The 21,776-nt window shown below is 38.1% G+C and overlaps 1 protein-coding gene across 1 annotated transcript in view; it reads right to left on the bottom strand.

The window, feature by feature from the left end:
- The window catches only part of kcnh1a (potassium voltage-gated channel, subfamily H (eag-related), member 1a), a 62,368-nt gene that overhangs the window by 26,055 nt on the left and 14,537 nt on the right, over positions 1-21,776 (bottom strand). Inside the window, exons 7-10 of the mRNA XM_085427503.1 lie at positions 21,088-21,480; positions 15,248-15,274; positions 11,629-11,786; positions 9,100-9,368 (exon numbers count right to left, since the gene is read on the bottom strand). Of these exons, the coding sequence (XP_085283629.1) occupies positions 9,100-9,368; positions 11,629-11,786; positions 15,248-15,274; positions 21,088-21,480 (847 nt within the window). The remainder of the gene's footprint in view (positions 1-9,099; positions 9,369-11,628; positions 11,787-15,247; positions 15,275-21,087; positions 21,481-21,776) is intronic.

The raw sequence follows: 21,776 nt of genomic DNA, 5'->3' as shown, positions 1-21,776 counted from the left end.
CCTCAGATGATGACAGTAACCTGTGCAATTGTTTGTGTACGTTTGTTTATTTCACGGCGTACAATCAAAGGGGTGAAAAACTGCACAGGGAATAATACTAATTAAAAAGCATTCAAAACTCCTTCAGGCTCAGGATAACCACAACTTCACCTTTTTATTACTGTCACTCAGTCGTTCATTATAGTTGATACCAGAGGTGTGGACTCGAGTCACATGACTTGGACTCGAGTCAGACTCGAGTCATTAATTTTATGACTTTAGACTTGACTTGAAAAAATGTTCTAAGACTTGTGACTTGACTTGGACTTTTACACCAATGACTTGGGACTTGAATTGGACTTGAACCGGTTTATTTGAAAAGACTTGATATTTTACCCCAAATATAAAATTTAACATGCATATTATATAGAGATTGAAAATGTGACGTCATTCACGGGTAGAACCGCAAAGGATTCTGGGAACTCGTGGCAAGCGGTACTAGCGCACGCAGGCTTTCAATTAAAATCAGTTATACAGCGATAAAAAGAAACACAAAAATGTCAAGAAGCTGTTGTATTATTAACTGCAATAGCCGGTCGCATGACAGCCACGGGAAGCCGACGGGTAAAGAGATCGGTTGTTATCGGATTACGACGTTGAAGAGAAATTGTTCAAGCCATGTTTCCGAAGTAACAAAGAGGTGACGGATGGACTGGATAGCAGCCATTCAAAGATCAAATATAACGTCCCAGAACACTCCAGCTCACAGGTTAGTCTGCTCCAAGCATTTACACGAAGGTCAGTGTTTTTTAGTAGTTAATACGTCATTTTCATAACATAATTAGTGATATAGGTTACAAGCAAGTCTGGCGCTGAACAGAAATTGTCGCGCTATGCTCCTTTATTTATTGTGCATAAATAGTGAATTGTCCTGACACAATATTGCGTTTCGCTTCTGTTATTATGGTACATTGACAAAAACATATACTTTTATTCACAGGATAAAACAGGTTTTTTGTATCACTAATTGCCCAGTACGATTACAGCATACAATATTGTTGTCACTGCTACATTTCTGTGATGGGTACCAGAAATTATTTCCACTACTAATTAATTACCGTTGAGCTCAAAGGTCCTATTAATAAACGGTTAAGGAATGTGTATTTATGACGACAATTTGTGAGACTGGTAAACTTATGATACGTACGATGGTCTTTCGTTCTACACGGTGCATTTCAAGGTCCTGTACCCATCCGTCGGTAAACTGTACCTGGGCTTGTTGCAGTGACCTGAAGTTACTAAACTTCATGAGTGTATGCACTCACTCCAACAACCGTATGATTATAAATATGCATATAAATATGCTAAGATGAGATAGCTGACTTCATCTAACTAGCAAATGTTGTCCAGGCTACGTTGGTGATGCAGTTTTTTTTTTAATGTGTATGATATTTTTGTCATGCGATTTTAAAGCTGGTCCTACAACCGCATCCAAGAATAACATGCAGCTTATCTCAGAACTGTCGGTGAAAATTATTCTTGGAGCTAGGTTTAATTGAGCTGCATTTTAAAGAGGTGCAATTTCACAATTTGTGTATATTTTCTAAGTTCACTATTTTGTCATGTGTTGAGAAAAACACAGATTTTAAAATTACATGGTCTAATATTTACATTTAGCATAACTGCAACATGCCTTTTTTCGTTTTTTTTTTTTTTTTTAAAGACTCGAAAGGACTTGAAATTCAAAGTTTCAGACTTGTGACTTGACTCGGACTTTTACACCAGTGACTTGAGACTCGACTCTGACTTGCCTGACATTACTTGAGACTTGACTTGAGACTTGAGGATAAAGACTTGAGACTTACTTGAGACTTACTTGAGACTTGCAAAACAATGACTTGGTCCCATCTCTGGTTGATACCTTGTTAGCTGCTTATCAAACTTATCAAAGTAAGAGAAGCGAGGTACACCTTGGATAGGTGTTGCTTTTTAAAGACATAAACATCAGTAAAAAAAATCAGTTTCCTAATCTCTTTGTCTCCATCTTGCATAAATAATTCTTCCCAAAATTTTGTTTATAAGGACATGACATGAAACCTAGCTTTAGAACAAATGAGCAAATGCTATTTATGGTCTCCTCACAACAATGATAAGAACGAGAAACTGGGCCAATATGGCATGTTTGTTAATACAGAGATATACATGTTAATGTGATCTAAGATTAATTCAATGCGTGTCGTGCCCAGGGCTGAACTAGGACAAAAAAAAAAATCAGCCTGGGCATTTTGACTAGAGAGCGGCCCACCAGGTATTACAGGAAAAGCCATAAAGCCTTTGAATGAAAACAAACGCTGTTGTGACAGTGATGTACAGTCTTGTTGGTATATGTATGATTTCTATGCATTTTACATCAGTTAAAAACTTTGGTTGTAAGATTCAGATAATTATTAATTAAAAGCTAGACATTTTAAATGAGAATAAGAAAAAAAAAGTGTTTCTTTTTGCCCCCCCCCTTTCCCTGTTAATGCCCTACCTGGCCCCCTGGCAAAACTTTGCTAGGCCCGCCCCTGCACAGTTACCAGCTGTCAGCTATGTAGAAAAGGATCCTGGTGTTATTTGTCTCTCAGAAACAGTTCATAACTTCCCTTCAAGTCATTCATGTCACCTAAAAGGTCAACCTGTTTCTCCATCACAGCTCTGATGATTCAGTATGGACATCTCCTGGTTTCATCTTCATGTTTCCCTCTCGCCAGACATTCAAACCGATATCATGACCAGCAGCTTTTACAGCTGTGGCTCCAACATCAGCTGATACTAGAAATTAATATTAAATAAATTCTAATAACAGCTGATCAAGCTTTAACGTGCTGCCGTTGTTTAGCGTGATATCCGCTGGTTTCCTCTTTCTGGCGCAAAGTGGGCGATAAACAAGCAAGAGAGAAAAGCCGATCAGCTGATTATTGATCAGTTTCATGATTGAAGTAGCAACAGCAGAGGGAGGGGAGAGAATGAGAGAAGAAGAGGCAGCTGTGCAGCGTAAAGACAGAATAACTCCAGCTTTGTGTATTTTTCATTCTAGCTGAAGTCCGGGACAAACTGTGTTCCTTTTCAACTCAATACGAAACGCGTAATATTTTTTCTGAATACGGGACGATTCCGTTTTTTACGGGACCATTGGCAACTCTACTAACTAAACTTATGAACAAAATAAAGTTTACTATCAGTAACATCATAGCACCCACCCAGCAGTAATATAAACTCCGTCATGCTAGCTAGTGATTGTAACCGACTGTAAAAAGTCAGCACAACGAAAATAAACTCCACCTTAACTTGGTTTATATCTGACCCAGATAGACTGCAGGTCATAACTCTTACCTGAAGCTCAGTTCACCTGACACTCGGACTGGCGGCCGCCTCGGGTCTCTCCTCCTCCTGCCTCCCCTTTCCCTCATCCACCTGCTGGCCTCTGTGGAAGGTCCGCCATAGCCAGCACCAAACAACTGAGTTATTTTTACACATCTGCCAGCATCTGGCCAATGCACCACCTTTCATTGTTTATACTGTTGCAAAAAACAAAACAAACAAACAAACAAACAAACAAAAAAACAAACAAACCCATAAAAATGAAAAACCACCATCGGCCCACCGGGCAAATGCCCGGTATGAAATCTTCATTTACTGATTAATCATCTGTAAAAATTGTATTCCTTCCAGGAATGGAGACCTCTCTGTGTGGAGTGAATTTTATTCCTTGCTTTTCTTTTTCCTTTTTGCTCCAAACAATTTCACATCAATTGTATTGTTATATATGACCCTAAAATGGGGTATCTATTTGTATGTATTAAATTTGTACAAATTCAAAACTTACATTTGAATTAGAAATTATTTCTTCACTTGCTTTCAGACACTTAACCCTTACCAGGACTACAGCTCAAAGAGCAGGGTGTAAAATCTCTTAGACATGTCTTATTCTTAAATTAGCTAAACTGGTCTTTACTGACCAAAGCACTTAAAGTGTACGCACATTCAAGTAGCGCTTCTAATACTATACTACATTGTTTTTATTCTCACACACACTTGCACTGCTGCTTTGTAGCAGTTGTGTCTCTGTATTATGTGTTTAATCTCTTCATATTTGTGTGTTATTGTTAAGCGAACTGCTCTGGTGCGTGAAGTGAAGCCACATAATGGAAAGATTTTATGAGTATGTTAAAAAATCTTCAGGAACCAGGACTTAGAGATAGACAAGTTAACAAAAAAAAGAGTCTCAAAAAGGCAGAAAGAAAGCTTAATATCCAAGTTTTGAGGGGCAAAGCCAGGGGCTATGATAGGTTGGCACATTTACAGGCAGACAGCCAAATGTCTAAGCAGAGATGTCATATCAAGTGGGCCAGACCAGCAAAACTCTATGGAATACCTTTACATTCCCGTAATTTTGTTATCTCGTGTTAGTAAAGCTACTGGCCAGCTGGTGCCTTTCTATATGCTCATATTCTCCTTGTTCCTGCATGTTTTATTTTGGTTTTTTGCAAAGACATACATGCTAGATTAATCTGTAATTTTAAATTGGCTTTAGGGCAGTGATTTTTTTTGTCTCACTGTATTTTCCCCATGATGGATGGGCGGCCTATCCGGAGTGTATTTGCAATTGACCAGTTGACCAAATTTGTCTCTTTGGTGGGCAGGTTTTGGTCCACAGGTCACATGTTTGACAACCCTGATCTAAGGCAATGATTTACAGTGAAGCGAAGTCCACACCAGAGAGCACAATCTATGTAGGAAGATAGGAAAAGCAAGAAGCACATCGAGGTATATACAGACAGTATGACAATCGTCTCCTTGTAAAATGATGATTTTAGAATCTATTTCTTTTGAAGTTGTAAAAGTTTGGCGTAGCTGCTTCCTGGAGCCTGAACACAGATGGCAATGCTGATGTCTCTGATAAGCAGAGAATGCTGTATCAAAGGAAACTCAATCGATCCCTGCAGAGCGGAGCCTCATCTAGCTCCCAACAGCTCTTTACTTGCTGACGTACGCAACTTCATCACACGACACTCGCTGTCCAACAGCTGGCTTGTTTGAAGGTAGTTAAAAGACAGTTGTCAGAAACTCAAGCCCCCGGCCAACAGTTGCTATAGAAACAGGACATATGTATAGTGCCCCCACTGCCTCCCCCTTCCTTTTCCCCATGCCATCCCGCAATCCCTCGTCACACTGTGATCTTCTTCTGCCAGCACCGATCCAGTGCTGCTGGTAAAAATAGAACAGTATCAGGGCATCTATATTTCATAGAGAACAGCCATGGACGACACTAGATTGCATCTACTACTGAATCCTCCCGAGGCTGTCTGATTTTAGATATTTGTGCTTTAAGATTATATGTAGCTCACAATGAAAAATTTAGACACAGACAAGTGCAGATGAGTTTTGCCAGTTCCCAAGAGAGTGTATTAATAAAACCTGCGCAACCAAAAAGTAAGGGGGAGCTGAATCTTCCTCCAAGTCTCAGGGTTGAGATTGTGGCTGAAAAAAGTACAGCGGAGGTGAGGAGTGATTGCAGAGGGATCGGAGGGAGCACTGCGCTAAATTGATCTGGCAGTGTCAGTTATTGCTCCGAGGTGTTGCTCTCTGCGTGCAGTCACACATAATGGCACCGCACTGTGGCATACAGTGTTTTATGAGCCACACAAACACGAGATAGCTTATAAATATTCAGACGTGGAAAGAAGGGCATGCTGTGAAAACCTGCCTCATTTAGCATATTACATGTTTTGTTAAAATGCAGAGGCAAGATTTTTTTTCTTTATTTACATACAGAACATATTGGTGTCCTTGGATTAACAGGCAGTGGGATATTTGCAATACTAGAAATCCGTTGGCATCAATAACAACCTAAACAACTAGCAGAACTTGTGATGATATCTACAGAGCCTAAATTATGCTGTACCCTCTCCCTTCTTAACAAGACAACAAAAATAACCCTGCATAAAATAAGACAGTAAGCAACCTGGGGGGCATCTAATCACTTTCTGAATAGATAATTGTTTTGTCTAAATATTCTAAGAAGGGTTGCCAGATCTTATTAAATGTCTTGCAAGAACCTGCAAGAGAGTATCTAATTTTTTCAAGTTTGATGTGAGTCAAAACTTCCCTGAGCCAGCTGTTATGAGTCGATTGAGACACCTGGGTAATAGGGCTGTAAAGGAAAGTACACTACACTTTATAGATGGGATATTAGTCAGTTTAAGTGGGGGGATACCAAATTGAGCTGAGGAGGGGTCAAGGCTAAGTTCTACATTCAGCACTGTAGCAAGAGTGTCAAATATTTGGCTCCAAAAATTAGAGAGGCTTGGACAGGACCAAAACATGTGAGTATGGTTGGTTGAAGACTGTTGGCATCTATTGCAACTGTCGCTGGCGGTTGGATAAATTTTCGCAAGCCAAGCATTTGTGTACTTTAAAAAGAATACTCACATTGAAATAAACCATGAAATATATGGAGGATGAAAAATTAGGGTTCACTGACTATCTGGTATCAGTACCCCTATTTCCTCCTCCCTGGTCCGCTTAGGATGAGCCATCCGAGCACTATCAGGAGAAACAATGAGGCTAGATATCACGGAAACAGAGTGTCTCTGAGCAGATTCCTGAGTGAGCAAGGAGTCAATCAGCAGTGACCCTGGTGGATGATTAAGAAAATGAGGGTATGTATTTGACAAAGTCTCTGGTTTGAAGGAAATGGAAGAAATGAGAGTGGGGCAACCCAAATCTGGTTGTAAGCTCTGTGAGATTAGTAAAGGTGTTTTCTGTAATTCAGAACATCTGAATAGCACACTGAGTAACAAGCCTCACTCATTCAAGACCTTGAAATATATGTAGGCCAGTTCATTAAAACAGTTTCACTTGAAGCTAACAGAAGTGTGGATAGGAATGAAGGAAAAAAGGATTCAGTTTATATGCCTTACATTGTCTCATATATTAAAAAAAATCACTGTATCAATATGTTTTGCTCAGATTTACTTCTACAAGAAGCTGTTGTGTAAGACTGTTACAGCACTCATGCAGAAGCCCATTTCAACCTGTCCACATCTCTGATTCTTTTCAGCAATTCACATAATTCACTGACAACTGGGCCAATTAGAGCTCTGAAGGACTGAGATCAAGTACCCGGGAACAGAGCAGAAATGTGAGGTGATTTTGGCATGGTGACCAGACCTTGTTAGTGCAACTTCCCACATTCGTTACAAGACGCACTGTGGCCCAAAAACTATTCTTCCTAAGACACTCAATAATAACGAGCAATACAAACCCAACAAAAAACTGCTTCATAGTATGCAAATTATGAAAAATTGATCCATATCAAAGTGGATAAATATTGTCTGATAGAGCTGGAGAAACCAATCTATCATTTAAATGAAGGAAATCATATTTGTAATATGGTTTCCAGTTTTTCTTGGACCTCAGACACACAGGCCTGGAGACCAATTGGCTGGACTGTCTCTCAACTATCTGTCTCAGCTGGTTGGCAAGTGATTGATCGAGGTTGAAATTGGACACAAAGTGATTTACAGTGCTGCATTACAATAATATTCCTTATGACTGAGCACATTGTCAGCTGTTTGCATGGAATATGCCAACTTGTCTGCAAACACTTGTAAACTACTTGCCAAGAAGTAGTTAAACTATGAAAAGTGCAACGCAAAACATCTGTTTGCTTATTGCTTATAAAGTAAAAGTTACTCCTTTTCAAGGAAAACTAAAATGCAACTTAATTAAAAATTTACTTTGAAGGTGAATGTTGTATTATATGCAGCAAAGTGGAAGTTAATGTCTTGTGTGCAAACTGTGGGCTACTGTGGCAATCTGATATTGACCAAAACAGTCCCAAGTAGGTTTTTGTGCAACACAATCTTTTCTACTAATTTCACTTGGCAACAACCAGAAACCACTCACAATTGGTCAGGTAATAGATATTTTTGCCAAGTGACTGGAAGTTGCCAGCAGCTCACCAGCTGGTTGCTATCTCTGTGTGACTGAGACTGACTCCATCTATGACTGAGAATGAGATTCCTGTGCACATGAAAAAAGCAACAGAATTCTCTTTTTAAAAAAGTAACTGTACAGGTAGTTGGAAAAAGACCTATGCAAATTACAGCTTGGCCATGTCAGAAGTGGCAATGAAATTCATCAGGGCTAAAAAAGAAGCTTGCTCAAGTAAAGTGAAATAGTTCACATCGACTGGAATAATTCCAGAGGAGACCAATTCGGTTTGGCTGTATCATCTGTATGTTTCCACATATTTAAAATGAATGGATATGAACAGACCACTACAAATTCACCATTACTGATAAATGTCTTTATGAATAAGGTGGAGACTGATATATACACACTAACAATGAAGCGAGTTTGGAAGTGCCAATAACTGCATTTCCTCTAATGGCCACTTGTCACTTTTTAAATGCCCAGCTTTGTAACTTGTAGCTCCAAATAACTAAAATGGTGCTGGCCAAAATGCTAATGTTTAGACCTTAAAAACCCACATACTATAACTATACTGCCAAAAGTATTTACTCATCTGCCTTTGCATGCATACAAATCTGAATATCATCCTATTCTTTCACAAATGTTTGTAGAGGCAGTCTGTGTGGCTAGGTGTTTGATTTTATACACCTGTGACCATGGAAGTGATTGGAGCAAATTCAATGATTTGAATAAGGGAGTGAAAACCTTTAGCAATATGGTTTTTAGAGAACTGGAATTACCCATGTAACCAGTGTTTTATAGTGTGACATTTTGTCAAAGCTGTATATACACTGCACGTTAGGCAACAAAAGCACCATTCAAATACAATACAGGATCATGATACAGTAAATTAAATAAGAATTCTGCCAGTAGTTCAGGCAGTGAACTATAATCAACCTCAGCAACACATTCAAGGTATCAAGAGAGGTAGAAAGACTGCTCAGCTAATCGTGTGTGTTATTTTCTGAATTTCAATAACTCTATTTATAATTCACTTATTCACCACCTCAGAGGATTGTGGCTTTAAAGAGCATAGCTGGACTTATCATTTATCTTGTATGTGTTAGATTCCAGGGAAGATAAAACACCTCTACTCACATCCAATCATCATCATGGCCACAGCAAAGATTTTCTCTCCGTCTGTCGTTGGGGCGATGTTACCAAAGCCTATACTTGTCAGGCTAGTCATGGTGAAATATAAAGAAGTGATGTAGACAGAGTCATTGTTAGGCCCTCCATCCCAGTTCCCTGAGCTGTCGTTGTAGTAGTATGGTGTGCCCACTGTCTCAGCCAGGATGTAGAGCCAGCTGTCCTTCCGAATGATGTTGGTTTCCTCATCAATAATCTCATAATAACCAATGCTGTACCTGCAAAGTGCAAAAATCAATCATGTATTTTACATTCCATTTCATTCTTAATATTCAGTTCATAATTACATCTACTTACCAGTAGAATTTGAGTCTTAAACAAGGCCTAAAAAAAGCTTCTAGAAATGCTTCCTGATGCTTCCAGATAGACGTCTTCTATCAATATACCGCTACACACAGAAGCCTTCACACTATGAGTCTATTTTTTTTTCTTTTGGCACACTTTCCAAAGCAAAATCTCCAAGACAGCAGCTTGAATTTCAAAAAATAAAAAAAAAATAACCCACTGTTTATAACTTTTTAATGGTACCCATAATGATTTTTTTGCTTACCCCATGTCACTGTGTGCTTTCTAGCTCCAAAAATCTATAGAAACAATGACTTTCCATATAAAAAAAATATTGCCGAGTACTTTCTACTGAGCCTACATGAAAAATATTATGTCAACAAGTCCTTCTGAGTTATAGAATGAAATTTCTATTGACTGCTAATGGTTATGCATTGCACACAAACAGTGTAGACTCAAGATTCAAACCATGAGTCATCAACTGCAGAAGTTTCTATAGAGATGAAATGTACATACATATTTAAACTGACTTGTTTTCAGTTTGCTGTCCTGCTTTATGAAACAATGTTTAAACGGTGAGGAAGAGGTAAGTAAGGAAAATAAAATATCCCATTGCACATCCTCCAGACTGAGCTGTTGATGCATAGCACGATGAATTCAAGTAGATCAGCACTTTCTGAAATACTCAAACCAGCCTGTCTGGCACCAACAATCATGCCACATGACTGATTTGATATTTACATTAATGAGCAAACAAACAAGTGTATCTAACAAAATGACCAGTGAATGTACAGTCATTCATCTAGTTAGGGAAAGTGGCAGTGATTGGGGGACAGTTTTTTTGGTTTTAAGGCAAAAAAATTAATATCCACCAATTCACTTTAATTTCAGGGAACTGACCTCTGAACTTTTCAGATTGAGTGAAAAAGACACACAGCTTAAAATACATCTGCCTGAGTTCACTATTAACATATAAAAGCTCAAAGATACCTAGTTTCTTGCAGAAAGCCCTGGAGATGAAAAAATACCCCTAGCAATGCAAGAAACGCTGTTTTCATTCTTTCTTTCTGTTGTGGGTTTCTCTATGGAAAATTACAGAATGCATTTCCCCTCATCTGACTGTATCATCTGAATATATTTTTATATAGCCCCGAGGAAGCAAAACTCAATAGTTTTTATTGCATGGTTTGATTATGACTTTCTTATTTACAGCCTTGGTGTTCATGTCATGCTGCAACCACCTCCATTTTTTCCCTTGTTATAAAAACAGTGACAGCAACAAGGAGAGAGGGAGGCTACGGCTGTTGCTCCTGTCATCTCACTTGATGATGGTTTAACTTTTCTCAAGTCGGCGACACGGTTCGGCATGTGACCATGGCAACCACAGAAACCATTTGGAGGGAAACGATACAGGAGCTATTTTTACCGGTATTATTGTCTGCTTCAGCCTATCAAGTTTGATTACACTGTCTGGATCCAAAGACAATCTTTATGACACTGGTTACAGCCTCCGTTTGAAATCTATGTTAATATGTGTAATTAAATGTAGTTACGAGGGCTTTTCACGAGACCTCTTATGAAAATGAAAAAATATCTACAAAGGAGAAATGTTCATCATAAACTGCCAAACATATTCTCTGTTTTTATGCATGCAGGACATTAACTCGTCATGATGGGCTCTGTCAGTCACTCTGCATGTGTAGACCTTCTTATAAACATAATAAATCAAGCACGACACACAATGGAGAGTTAATGCTTCTGCCACACTTGCCCCCTGTAGAGCAGAAGATCTGATTAGACTTTGGAGGCCTTTGCTCCATAAATTTGCATATTAATGGGAAGGGAAAAAAACTAATTCCCTTGAAACTACAATAACGCTTTCTTGACTTTAAAGTGTGGAAGAACATGCAGTTTAAAATGTGTGAGAACAAGGATGTTGACAAAAAGTAACTGATAATTAATGACCTCATTATCTTAATCAGTGACCTTGTTTCTATTAATTAGCTGGGCTGTTATTGCAAATGTGGCAGAAAATCAAAACATACTATGTAATTCAAACCTACAGTAAAGTACAGTAATACCTCAAATGTCACATGATTACCTGTTAAGATGATTTTAGCAATTAAACTAGAATTCTGGTTTTACTGTATGAGACAAAACTGTATTATTATTAATAAAGGGACTTGAACATACCAAATACAGGCCAGCCAGTGAGCAGCCAGTCCAAAAACACACACCAGCAGCACCAGGACCGCTGCTCCGTACTCAATGTAGTGATCCAGTTTACGAGCTACCCGACCCAGCCGGAGAAGCCGAACCACCTTAAGTGAGCTGAATAGACTGCTGATGCCCTAAAACAGGAGAAAAGTACACACAACAAAGGCAGGTATCAGAAACTATATTTCAAGATCTTTCAAACTGATATGATTTTACGTCAAGCTCTTGTGAATAATATCCAGCACTTTACTTTATCTACAATAATTGTTCTGCACTAATACAAAGCTTTTCTTTTAGAAACGCTGTTTATAAAAACATTTAAAACACATAATATTACACTGTGTTCTTGTTGGCATCCATGGATACCTTGTAGAGTAAAAAGTAACCAATGGTTTGATGAGCAGGTTGCTGTTTGGTTACTCTCATCTCACAACATTTCACATGTGTCAGGTGGAGGTGGAAATGTACCACAGAGTGTAGTGGTTACAAAAAAAAAAACAAAAAAAAAACAGGTAATTACCAAGTAATTTGTCTTTAAGTGTTAATATAATTTAAATATTTGTTGCTACTTTGGAGATATAATTTATACAACTGCATTATAATGTATTCATAAGTTTTAGCCAAATTTATTTAAACTCTTGAATTGTTAAAAAAAAAAACAATCTGCAAAGCCCTGCTTGCTATAAAAGCTATTTAACATGTAACATTTCAGCAGAATAATAGTTAGAGCAATAGCATTAGCAAAGTCTTTAAAAATTTCTTTACAAACGTTCACCAAATGTACACATATTTTTCTTTGGTCATCTACTTCACACTAGTAGTGGCTATATTCCCCACTAACAGCATGCACCACCCACTGTTTGTTAATCAGTGATATAAGGTAATAAATCCTAATTAACAAACATATTTTAATCTGTATCTGTTCAAACATGCAAAAGTAGCAGTGGAAATCCAAAATCCGAAAATGAAATAAGATTCAGTGTTCTACTGTGTAATGATGTAATGATATATCAGAATGCACAGAGTGAAAAACAAAACCTGAGATGCATTTTAAAGAATAAATATGAGTGTTTATGAAACATAACGTTACAGCAAACACAAAATACACAAATAAGACGAGGAATAACAAAAGACTCCAAGCATCTGCTCAGCTGATTTTGAAAACATTTATGTAAAATGAGATTAAATTTTGCAACTTCCTTCAATTACATATCCGGCAGCTAAATGTCTGCTCAGCTTAACTGTATGCTGAAGCACCAACACAGTGATTCAGACAGACAACTGCAATCGCATCAGTCTCCTTTGCAGTTCAGTGCTAGTGTCATAATGCAAGTGTGTGTGTGTGTGTGTGCACGTTCAGTCAAAGATATTGATTTTGCTAATGTGCTGTGGTCTGCAATGCCAGTACAACTGCAGTGCTCGCTGTCACTTGATCTGATCTAGCTGCCTGCCACACACCTCAGGTTCTCTGAAATCACTTTACAGCTCTGAGCTCTGCCATGATTTAATTATCAGTGCAATCGTGCTTCTGAGTTCTGCTGCAAACTCTACAAGCACAAGTTGGAAGAAAACTTTGCCAGTGAAGAGATACGAGAGAGATTTAATCAAAGGACAAGCTGGTAGATGTGCTTATTTGCCTTTTTGTGGAGATGCACTTAGATTAAATCATCATGTCTGTGCACTAAATATGGCAGTAGAGCCACAGTTATTCCAAAACACGCATGCCAGCATTAGAGCTCATCCATGATCACAGGATATCTTGTTTGTTTCAGTTAGATTTGATTTGTGGTTTTACCCAGAGTAATTACATTTTATGATGGATTTACACTGCCTCATAAAATGTATACCAACCTACTGGGGGCTGAAGGACAATGTGATTGGATGCTCATGTTGCTGATGCTACTGCAGTTTGGTGCAAGTGGAAACAGCACTGAGTAAATTAGAGTGATTAAAGTATACTCGGTTCTTGTTGTGCAGCTTAGTTTAAGATATCATGTAGAAAAACTAGAAATTCGCACAATTAGATTTAGTTTAATGTCTGAAAATTGAAAACTGGATTTGAAATACTTCCATTTCCTACACACCTGACAACCACGCAACTTTTTTAATACAATCTACTCTCACAACTAGGATTCTGTGGTATTTACATTTTTACGTAAAACTAAATGGACATTGCCGTGAGATTGCCTTTATTTTGCATGATTTGGGACAAAGCAAACGGTTCAGGTATCACTGAAGAAAAAAATCCTAGTGTTATAATAATATTCAATTTGTTTGCTGGGATGAGCCAAGAACACTACAGTTTAACTGTAACATAAGATATATTTTTCACTAATAATTTCTTTAAAACAAGCTTTTTATAGATAAAGTTTACTCTTAATAAAACTAATAATAAATGAATTCTAAAAAATCTCAGATGTGTAAAACAATGGTTGAATGTCATTTTATCCAATAGATAACAGCCGTTTTTGTTTTTAAATTTAAGCTTATCATTTAAAAAAAAAGGCACACTGTTGTTATCTCGTGTAACCGTTTAATTGATCTGGTCTTGCATGTGTCAGGTACATAATTAATTTCATATGACATTAATTTGGCAGCTGTAGCAACACTAAAAAGTTCAATATTAAAATACGTGGTAAAAATTCTAGTTTCTGGCTGTCATAGTCCTCAGTTTTTTGGGGGGGGTTTCTTTCTCTGTCGGTCTTTTGTGTCTCTGTCAGTCTCCTGTGTCTGTGTGTTTTATATCTTTTTTTAGCTGCTTCATGTTTTATTATAAAGGTTATTTCTCATGTGGCTTACTTCCTGTCTGTGTTCCTTTCTCACCCTTGTTATAGTTTGGCATAGCTCACCTGTGCTTCATTAGCCTCTGAACCCGGTTATAAATTTTGCTCTCCCTCAAGTTTTTGGCTGCATTGCTTTCCTTGACCCGGAGTTGTTAGGAGATTTAGTATTTGTCCTTTTGCTCTTTTGCAGTTTCCTGAATTTTCCTGCAGCAACTTTTGTTGTAACATAATTCTGCAAGTTTCAGTAAAAAGCCTTTTATTTAACTTCCTAACAGTGTGCAGGTTAATGACCACCTTAACCTACAGACTGGATCTATTTCAGAACTTTGCCCTTAAACTCAACTCTAAGGTAGCCAGTTAAGTAATGAAAGCCATCAGAGATAGCTAACGGCAAGAGGTGGTTCTTATACAATGTATATGTGGTATATATGTATACCACTCTATATTAGAAACACACTATCTTAAAAGACATTTTTAATCCCAGGATGACTCTTGTTGAAAATTTAACTATAGTCAGTTTGTCATAAATGATTGCTGATGTGAGGACTCAATCTGCTCTTGTGCAATTTTAATGAACCTCATTTTTAAATATTGCATAAGACAATCCTGGCATTAAAAAGCTTTGCAGAGAGAGCGAAAAAAAACAAGAATCCCATATCTTATCTTGACAGTTCATGCATTTATACTGCCATATCCTCGTTGAGAACATTGTGCACCTATTATAATTGTTAAGGCCTGATCGATGTGTGAATGTGTGTCTACAAGTAAAATAAAAACACATTCTATGATATTCTAATCAAACTGAAGCCTACTTGAGTGACAGCTCGGTGGTTCCAATTCTTCCCATCACGTTCCATGCATGAACACAGGCAGAAGAGGATGGGGGGGCCATGCAAACAGAATGGAAGGATAAAAAGAAGAAAACAAAAACGAAGCACAAGTAAGAGAAAACATACTTGATCATTGGTAAGCGATGAATAAACACAGTTTAAAAAAAATCAACATTCAATAATCAAACAAAAGGAAACACAAAGGAACATTCTTATCTGTGTTTTGAAAGTGTTTACAGTGCAAAGCACGCACTCAAAGCTTTATTATTTCAAACCACTTGCAACATGAGGTGGTCCATTTATTGTAGTTTTGGGTTATCGCCGAGTGAAAAACCAAATCGGTCAGTGTTTCAAATTGCCAAGAATAACTTTGACAGCGGCTCCCCGTTAATGAGCTTCTCTTTTCTATTCGGAAACCTGTTGGGGGAAAACAGCCATCAAAGTTATTCATGTCAGCTGTTAAGATCTGCTGCAGCAGCAAGATGTTTCCATACCAGTTTAATAACACAGGCAATTGTTTGCTCACTCTCATTTACCCTTGCCAAGGATTGCCTCAAAGCAATTTGGAACAAATTGGAGTCACTGAGTTGTCGCAGAGACACAATGGAAGATGATCCTGAGTTTGCGGTCATGGCTTTGATGTCGGTTTACAGCCAATGCATCCATTACCTCCATTGCCGTATCACATTTCTTACTCACAGCAGATGCATACATAAGTGTTAGGCTGCACTGTTTCATGTAAGGCTGCATCAAATAATTATCTTCGCTGCTGCAGATGTTTTTATGAATTAGGTGGTAAATGTCAAGTCCGTAAAATAGTATCTCAAAAGAAAGTTCAAGTAAATAGCTCTTTTTTTTACTAGCTTTGAAATCTATATAAAAAAATTATAATTATATCCAACTGAGAAAACCACTGACCTTTGAATATCTGACATATTGTTTTGATAAACAGCTTATAAATGGATGTGTCACGGTCCTGGGTCGGGTCGACCCAGTATTTTGAGTTTCTTATGTTTTGGTTTATTTTGCATTATGGATTAGTTATTCTCTGGTGATACTGTTTTGATTACAATTATATTCTGATTCTTTAGTTATCTGATGATGATGTTGATGATGATTATTTCTGGTTTAGGTTTTGTTATCTTGCCCTTATGTTTGGTTTAGGTTGCCTGTGCTTAGTCTTCTCTGCCCGTATGTCCCTCTGTTTGTCCATGACGTCATTATGCCTGTTTACGAGTCTGTCTCTGTCTGGCGTGTGCTTCCTGTTTTATTTTGTAGGTCTGTGCCCTTTGTCAGTGCGTTCAGCTTTGTGCTCTCCCTGTCTCGTCAGTGTAATCAACGTCAGCCGTGTCTCCCAGCTGTTTCCTCTTTGCTCCGTTCACCTCTTGTATTTAGTGTCTGTGTCTTCCCCTACTCGGTGTCGCATCGTTAACGTCTGTTTACCCTCGCTTCCTCCGTGTGCTCCGTTTGCCAGCCAGCCTTCCTGCCTACTCATTCGGTTCTTCCAGTTTAGTTAGTGTTTTTCTGTTCTGCTTCTTACCAGCAATAAAGCTGTGTGTTTTGAATTACTTCCGCCTCAGTGAGTCCTGCATTTTGGGTCCTCTCTTCCTGCCTGCCCACACTCAGACATGACAGGATGACAATCACCTAAATGGATAATTATTTCAGAAGGCGACACTGTATCCATGGCAGCATAATAAGCAAATAATCACTTTAAAATGGAAAGAGTGAAAAATAAAAGTAACATATGTTACAGAATAAGGCCAGCAACACCTGACAAGCAGTGTTTAGTTGTCAGAGCTACATATCATATAATATTCCAGCTACGTCAATGGAATAGCAAGTGACGTCTTTTCAAGTGCATACCGAGCATGCTCAGTTTACAGTATACTGCACTGACTATACTGTGCAATGATTCTGTTTCTTAGACAACTGGATACTGCTGGATGCCATATGGTGAAATCGAAACACATGTATGCATGCAAGTTTTTCAGTTTTTGCATGAAAGACGACTGTTAAAGTTACTGAGGACTGACAAAATGTAACCAAACTAAAAGCACATCTTTGTAGCCTGGCTCATACATTTATTTCTAGCTATAAAATTAGCTTTTACATGTTTTTAGTATTATTTATGATTTTATCATTTTCTCTATGTTCAGTAATCAGTAAAGAATTTAAAATTGCATTAACCTGCATGAAATGCACACTATAAAATAACTGATTATTTCAGGTGAATTTTAAGGGATCTATAAAACCATTTCTTCAGTGTTTGTTCAGTTGCTGAATTAGTAGCCTAGGGAGTTCTGATCCCTAGTAGCGCTGTGCATCGGTTATAAAATAACCCCAATGCTTCCACTTCCCTGAGTATGTCGGGTCCTCTTGGGTCTCCGTTATGCAAATTTGATCATCAGAGGCCTCTTGCAAAAATCCGCTTGCTCTCTCAATTTCCTGTGACCACAAGTTCTGACTGATGCACCAAAAACAGTCGCTTCTGAGTTCCAGAGCTATCTGCTGCATTTGTATTCAGGAGAGTATAGTCAGCCAAAATGAGTCTCCAATTTATTTTGGATACAACACACATTAAATTCAATTCAATTTTATTTATATAGTGCCAAATTACAACAGCAGTCACATTAAGGCATTTTATATTGGACAGTAGAGACGCTATAATAATACGAAGAAAACCTAAACAATCAAACACTCCAGCTAATGTTTGACCTCAATGCTCAGTGAAAGAACACAATCCATGTTTGATCCCAATGACATTTCAATCTACTGTCAAACCAGCCAATATTCACAATTTAAATCTACAATTAATGATGCATTTACTTACACTGGCAGCAATTTATATAATCAACTGTCTTTTTTAAAAATAAACTAAGAAGAATTCTGTAGCTCTTTCATATACTTTCAAAAGATTTTGTCAATGACAAAATCTATTCAGACAGTCCATGGTTGGTTTAGTTTTTCTTTAATGAGCATCACACGATCAAATAACATCAGCATTCAAGCTACAAAAAGGTTGCTGCTTTTCCTTTCTACTGACCCCTGACTGCTCCGGTCAACTGAACTCGTCAGCATTTAGAATGCTGAATCGATGAAATACTAGAAAGGCTGAAATGCCTGATCTGCAAGCACAACTAAATGCTCTCTGTCCACCAATCAGCTTTACTACTGCATATCTTATACTGTGTGGGACACCCAACAGTGCGCAGTGAGAAACTGCGCCGTAAACTGCTATTACAGTGTTTTACACACATACACACCAAGAGATGTGGCACATATACACACACCGAGACACAAAATGATACACTAATATAATGAATACTGGCAAATGCAGGACTTTAAAGTGCCACGTTTGTTTGAGGGGGGGTAAAAAGATCTCCAGATACATTTACGCCAGATTCTGAAGCTGCGTTTTCTCCTCGGACATCTTTAATCACAGAGAGCTAAACATGTAAAATATTTTACATGTAAACCTTCCTTCAAGTTATTTTTTCTCTTTATTCTAAATGCAGATGAGAAATGGTATCACGTAATAGACCAAATAACCTTTTTTCCCTTCAGAGAACCAACCAAAGTTAGGCTTTTAACAAACCTTCCTTCATCACATTATGAAACTGAAATTTATCCATTAAAAATGGACTAACTCAAAGTGCTTGTCTGGTAGAATGGCACTATTTCCCATGATTATTCAACTGTCATTAGGTGTTAATGGCTTTAGGGCATCAGTGACACAGTGGAGCACTGGCGAGTGGCCGAGTTCAACAGTGTTAACGCTCCTTCCTCAAATTAAAATGTGCCAATTATCTCGAGATCCTGTGATGGCTCTCCAGCAAACACTCATCACTATAGTGGAACATTTATTCACAAACAAGCATATTATTAAGCCGTTCATTAAAACTTGTTTTTTAATGTTCCTACCCGAAATAACAACCAGTGAACAGGTTCTGATACAGAGTAGTTGATAATGTGGTTAAATGGCTGCATGGTAACCTAATAACCTGTCCATCAAATCATTATTTACAGGATTTTAATTTGATTTTAACAGTAAAATTATTTTTCCGTTGTTTAATCTTAATGTGAAGTTGCTGTTGATGGCTCTGAGAAACCAAAGTAAGAAAAGTCCTGATTGGTTTAGAGGGCTTACAGTACATTTTCACATTTTAGAGAGGGTCATAGAGCTGGCACCACATGCTGTAAAGAATATATCACAATCATCTCACAAACTTTGGATTAAAGTTCATTTTAACTGTTAAATCTTTACATTGGCTGAAGAGTAGTGATGATCGCTTAGCAACAAACTTATTTAGATATATTTAGATCCAATAACTAAGATCCAACTAAGAGTCTCGAGCATTTGTTTATCCGCACAACAACATACACTGTTCTTAGGGTGACTGATGAGAGAATAAGCAGCAGAGAATGCAGCAGTAATCTGATGCAAAGTGATGCACTTATCACCAGCAAAGTCTTCATCTTTAACAGCCATGTATGTAATCTAAGTCCCTTCTTGTGAGAAGTTTGCAGCAAGAGAACATGATAAGCGGCTGCAGTCACTGTGAAGCGCATGCCAGCATCAGTGCTTAATCTACTCCGATAAACCATTTAGTGTACACATTTCAGAGTAACACCTATCCAGATGTTTTATATTGTGTTTGCTGCCCTATAGGAAAGAAACAAAGGCCTGGTTCATGCAATGTTATCTTTCCCCCATTGTTACTGCAGAGATGCATATGTCAAACTACTAATAAGAAGACATGGAAGCTTAAAAACTTTCTTAGAGATCAGTTATTACACAGTGGAAAATTAATTTCATGCTTTAATATGTTAATATATTTGTGTATTTCCATGTTGTTTAAAGTGAAATTTAAAAAAATAAAATAACGGTGGATAACATGTATTTCAAACATCACTGTTAAATGATGAATTCAGTTTGACTGAAGAGAATCAGAATTAACCACAACATTAAAACCACTGAAAGCTGAAGTAAGATGCATTCATCATCTCATTACTACTCAATATTCTGCTGAAAATCCTTAAATCCTGGCATTCATGTGATTGTTTCCATCTTAAAACATTCTTGCAGGTCTAGCATAAAGGCACTCCCTGACAGCTGTGTCCTCCTCTAGCAGCAAACACCTTTCGGGAATAGCTTGGGGGAACACTACAAAGAGTCTAAGGTGGCATCCAGAGAGGAATCGACATGGCAGCCAGAAATTCATTGACAATTAGTGACTTCAAGTGTAACAACGGGCAAAAAGACCAGCTCTAAGACAAGGATACAACAGCGAAGGATACTGTTGATTTACTGATGACAGATGGTAAACACATCAGGGGCCTACTACCTAGGCAACCGGAGGCTGGAATGATCACCAGTGACAAAATGTCACCTACAAAGTGACGCGTGACAAGCTAATCACTTAAAAACCCCTTAAAGCACCATCCTCTGAGGTACCAGACATGACGGACACCACCAAAGGTCCATATGGCTGATGGCTTTTTATTTTATCACCAGTTTAGAATAATTTGCTTGTTACTTCAAGGTGTTTCAAGACGTTATTTAGACTGACCAACAGTCTAAAAGGATTAAATCTAAAATTATATGCATTCATATTCCTTGATTAGTAGAAAATGGGGAAACAGCCAGTAACCACTTAAAAATACCTAAAAATAATACATTCAGTTTCTGCCAGGTCAAGACAGTCCAACTGTTTTGTTTACTATGAGCCAAAGCAAAGAAAAACAACATCTGCTATTATTTGGGAGTCAGGTTTCGAATCAACAAATCATTTGAGCCATACGCACAGTGCTGCACTCACCTCATCTACATTCTCGAAGGCGTTGATGACATCATATGGCAGGCATGACAGCAGGTCAATAACAAACCAAGTCTTAAGGTAATTCATTCGAATCAGCTTGGGGTCTGAGATGACCTCACCGGCAGGTCCAACAAATGTGGTGTGGAAGTTTAAAACTATGTCCACCAAAAAAATGACATCCACAATGCTGTCTACCACCAGCCACGTGACGTTGTTCTGCTTCATCTTGAAGGAGACATTGTAGGGCACCATGATGGCGGTGTAGAAGGTGAGGATGAGGATAACCCAGTCCCATGTGGTCTTGAAGAGGCAGTAGTGCAGGATGATGTGAGGTGGAGTTTTGGGAGTCTCCTGCTTGTACTGAGGTAGGATATCTGAGCCGAGCTGCAGAACCTGCACAAAAAACCCAGTTAATATGTGAAGCTCAGCGCAGACAGGTAAATTGCCACAATGGGGAGCCAAAAATGCTGCAGCTAAGGTTTGCTAATCCTTTTAGTGACTGAAGTTCACCTGCTCATGAAAAATGTGTCCAAAGTTAGCTCTTGTTCATTTACTCCGTTTTCCCTTTCATACACAATATTCATATTTTTATTAGATTTTCACCTACTAATGACATTTAAGCACCATCTCACATCTGTGGACATTTTATTTCCTACAGAATGTAACACTATTTAACTTCAACAGTGGAA

This window comes from Rhamphochromis longiceps, linkage group LG13, assembly GCF_057381845.1.
Source record: "Rhamphochromis longiceps isolate RC_006_pf linkage group LG13, R_longiceps_female_GT1.1, whole genome shotgun sequence".
Lineage (NCBI taxonomy): Eukaryota > Metazoa > Chordata > Actinopteri > Cichliformes > Cichlidae > Rhamphochromis > Rhamphochromis longiceps.
Note: the sequence above shows the minus strand (reverse complement) of the source record. Positions and strands in the feature narration are given on the sequence as shown.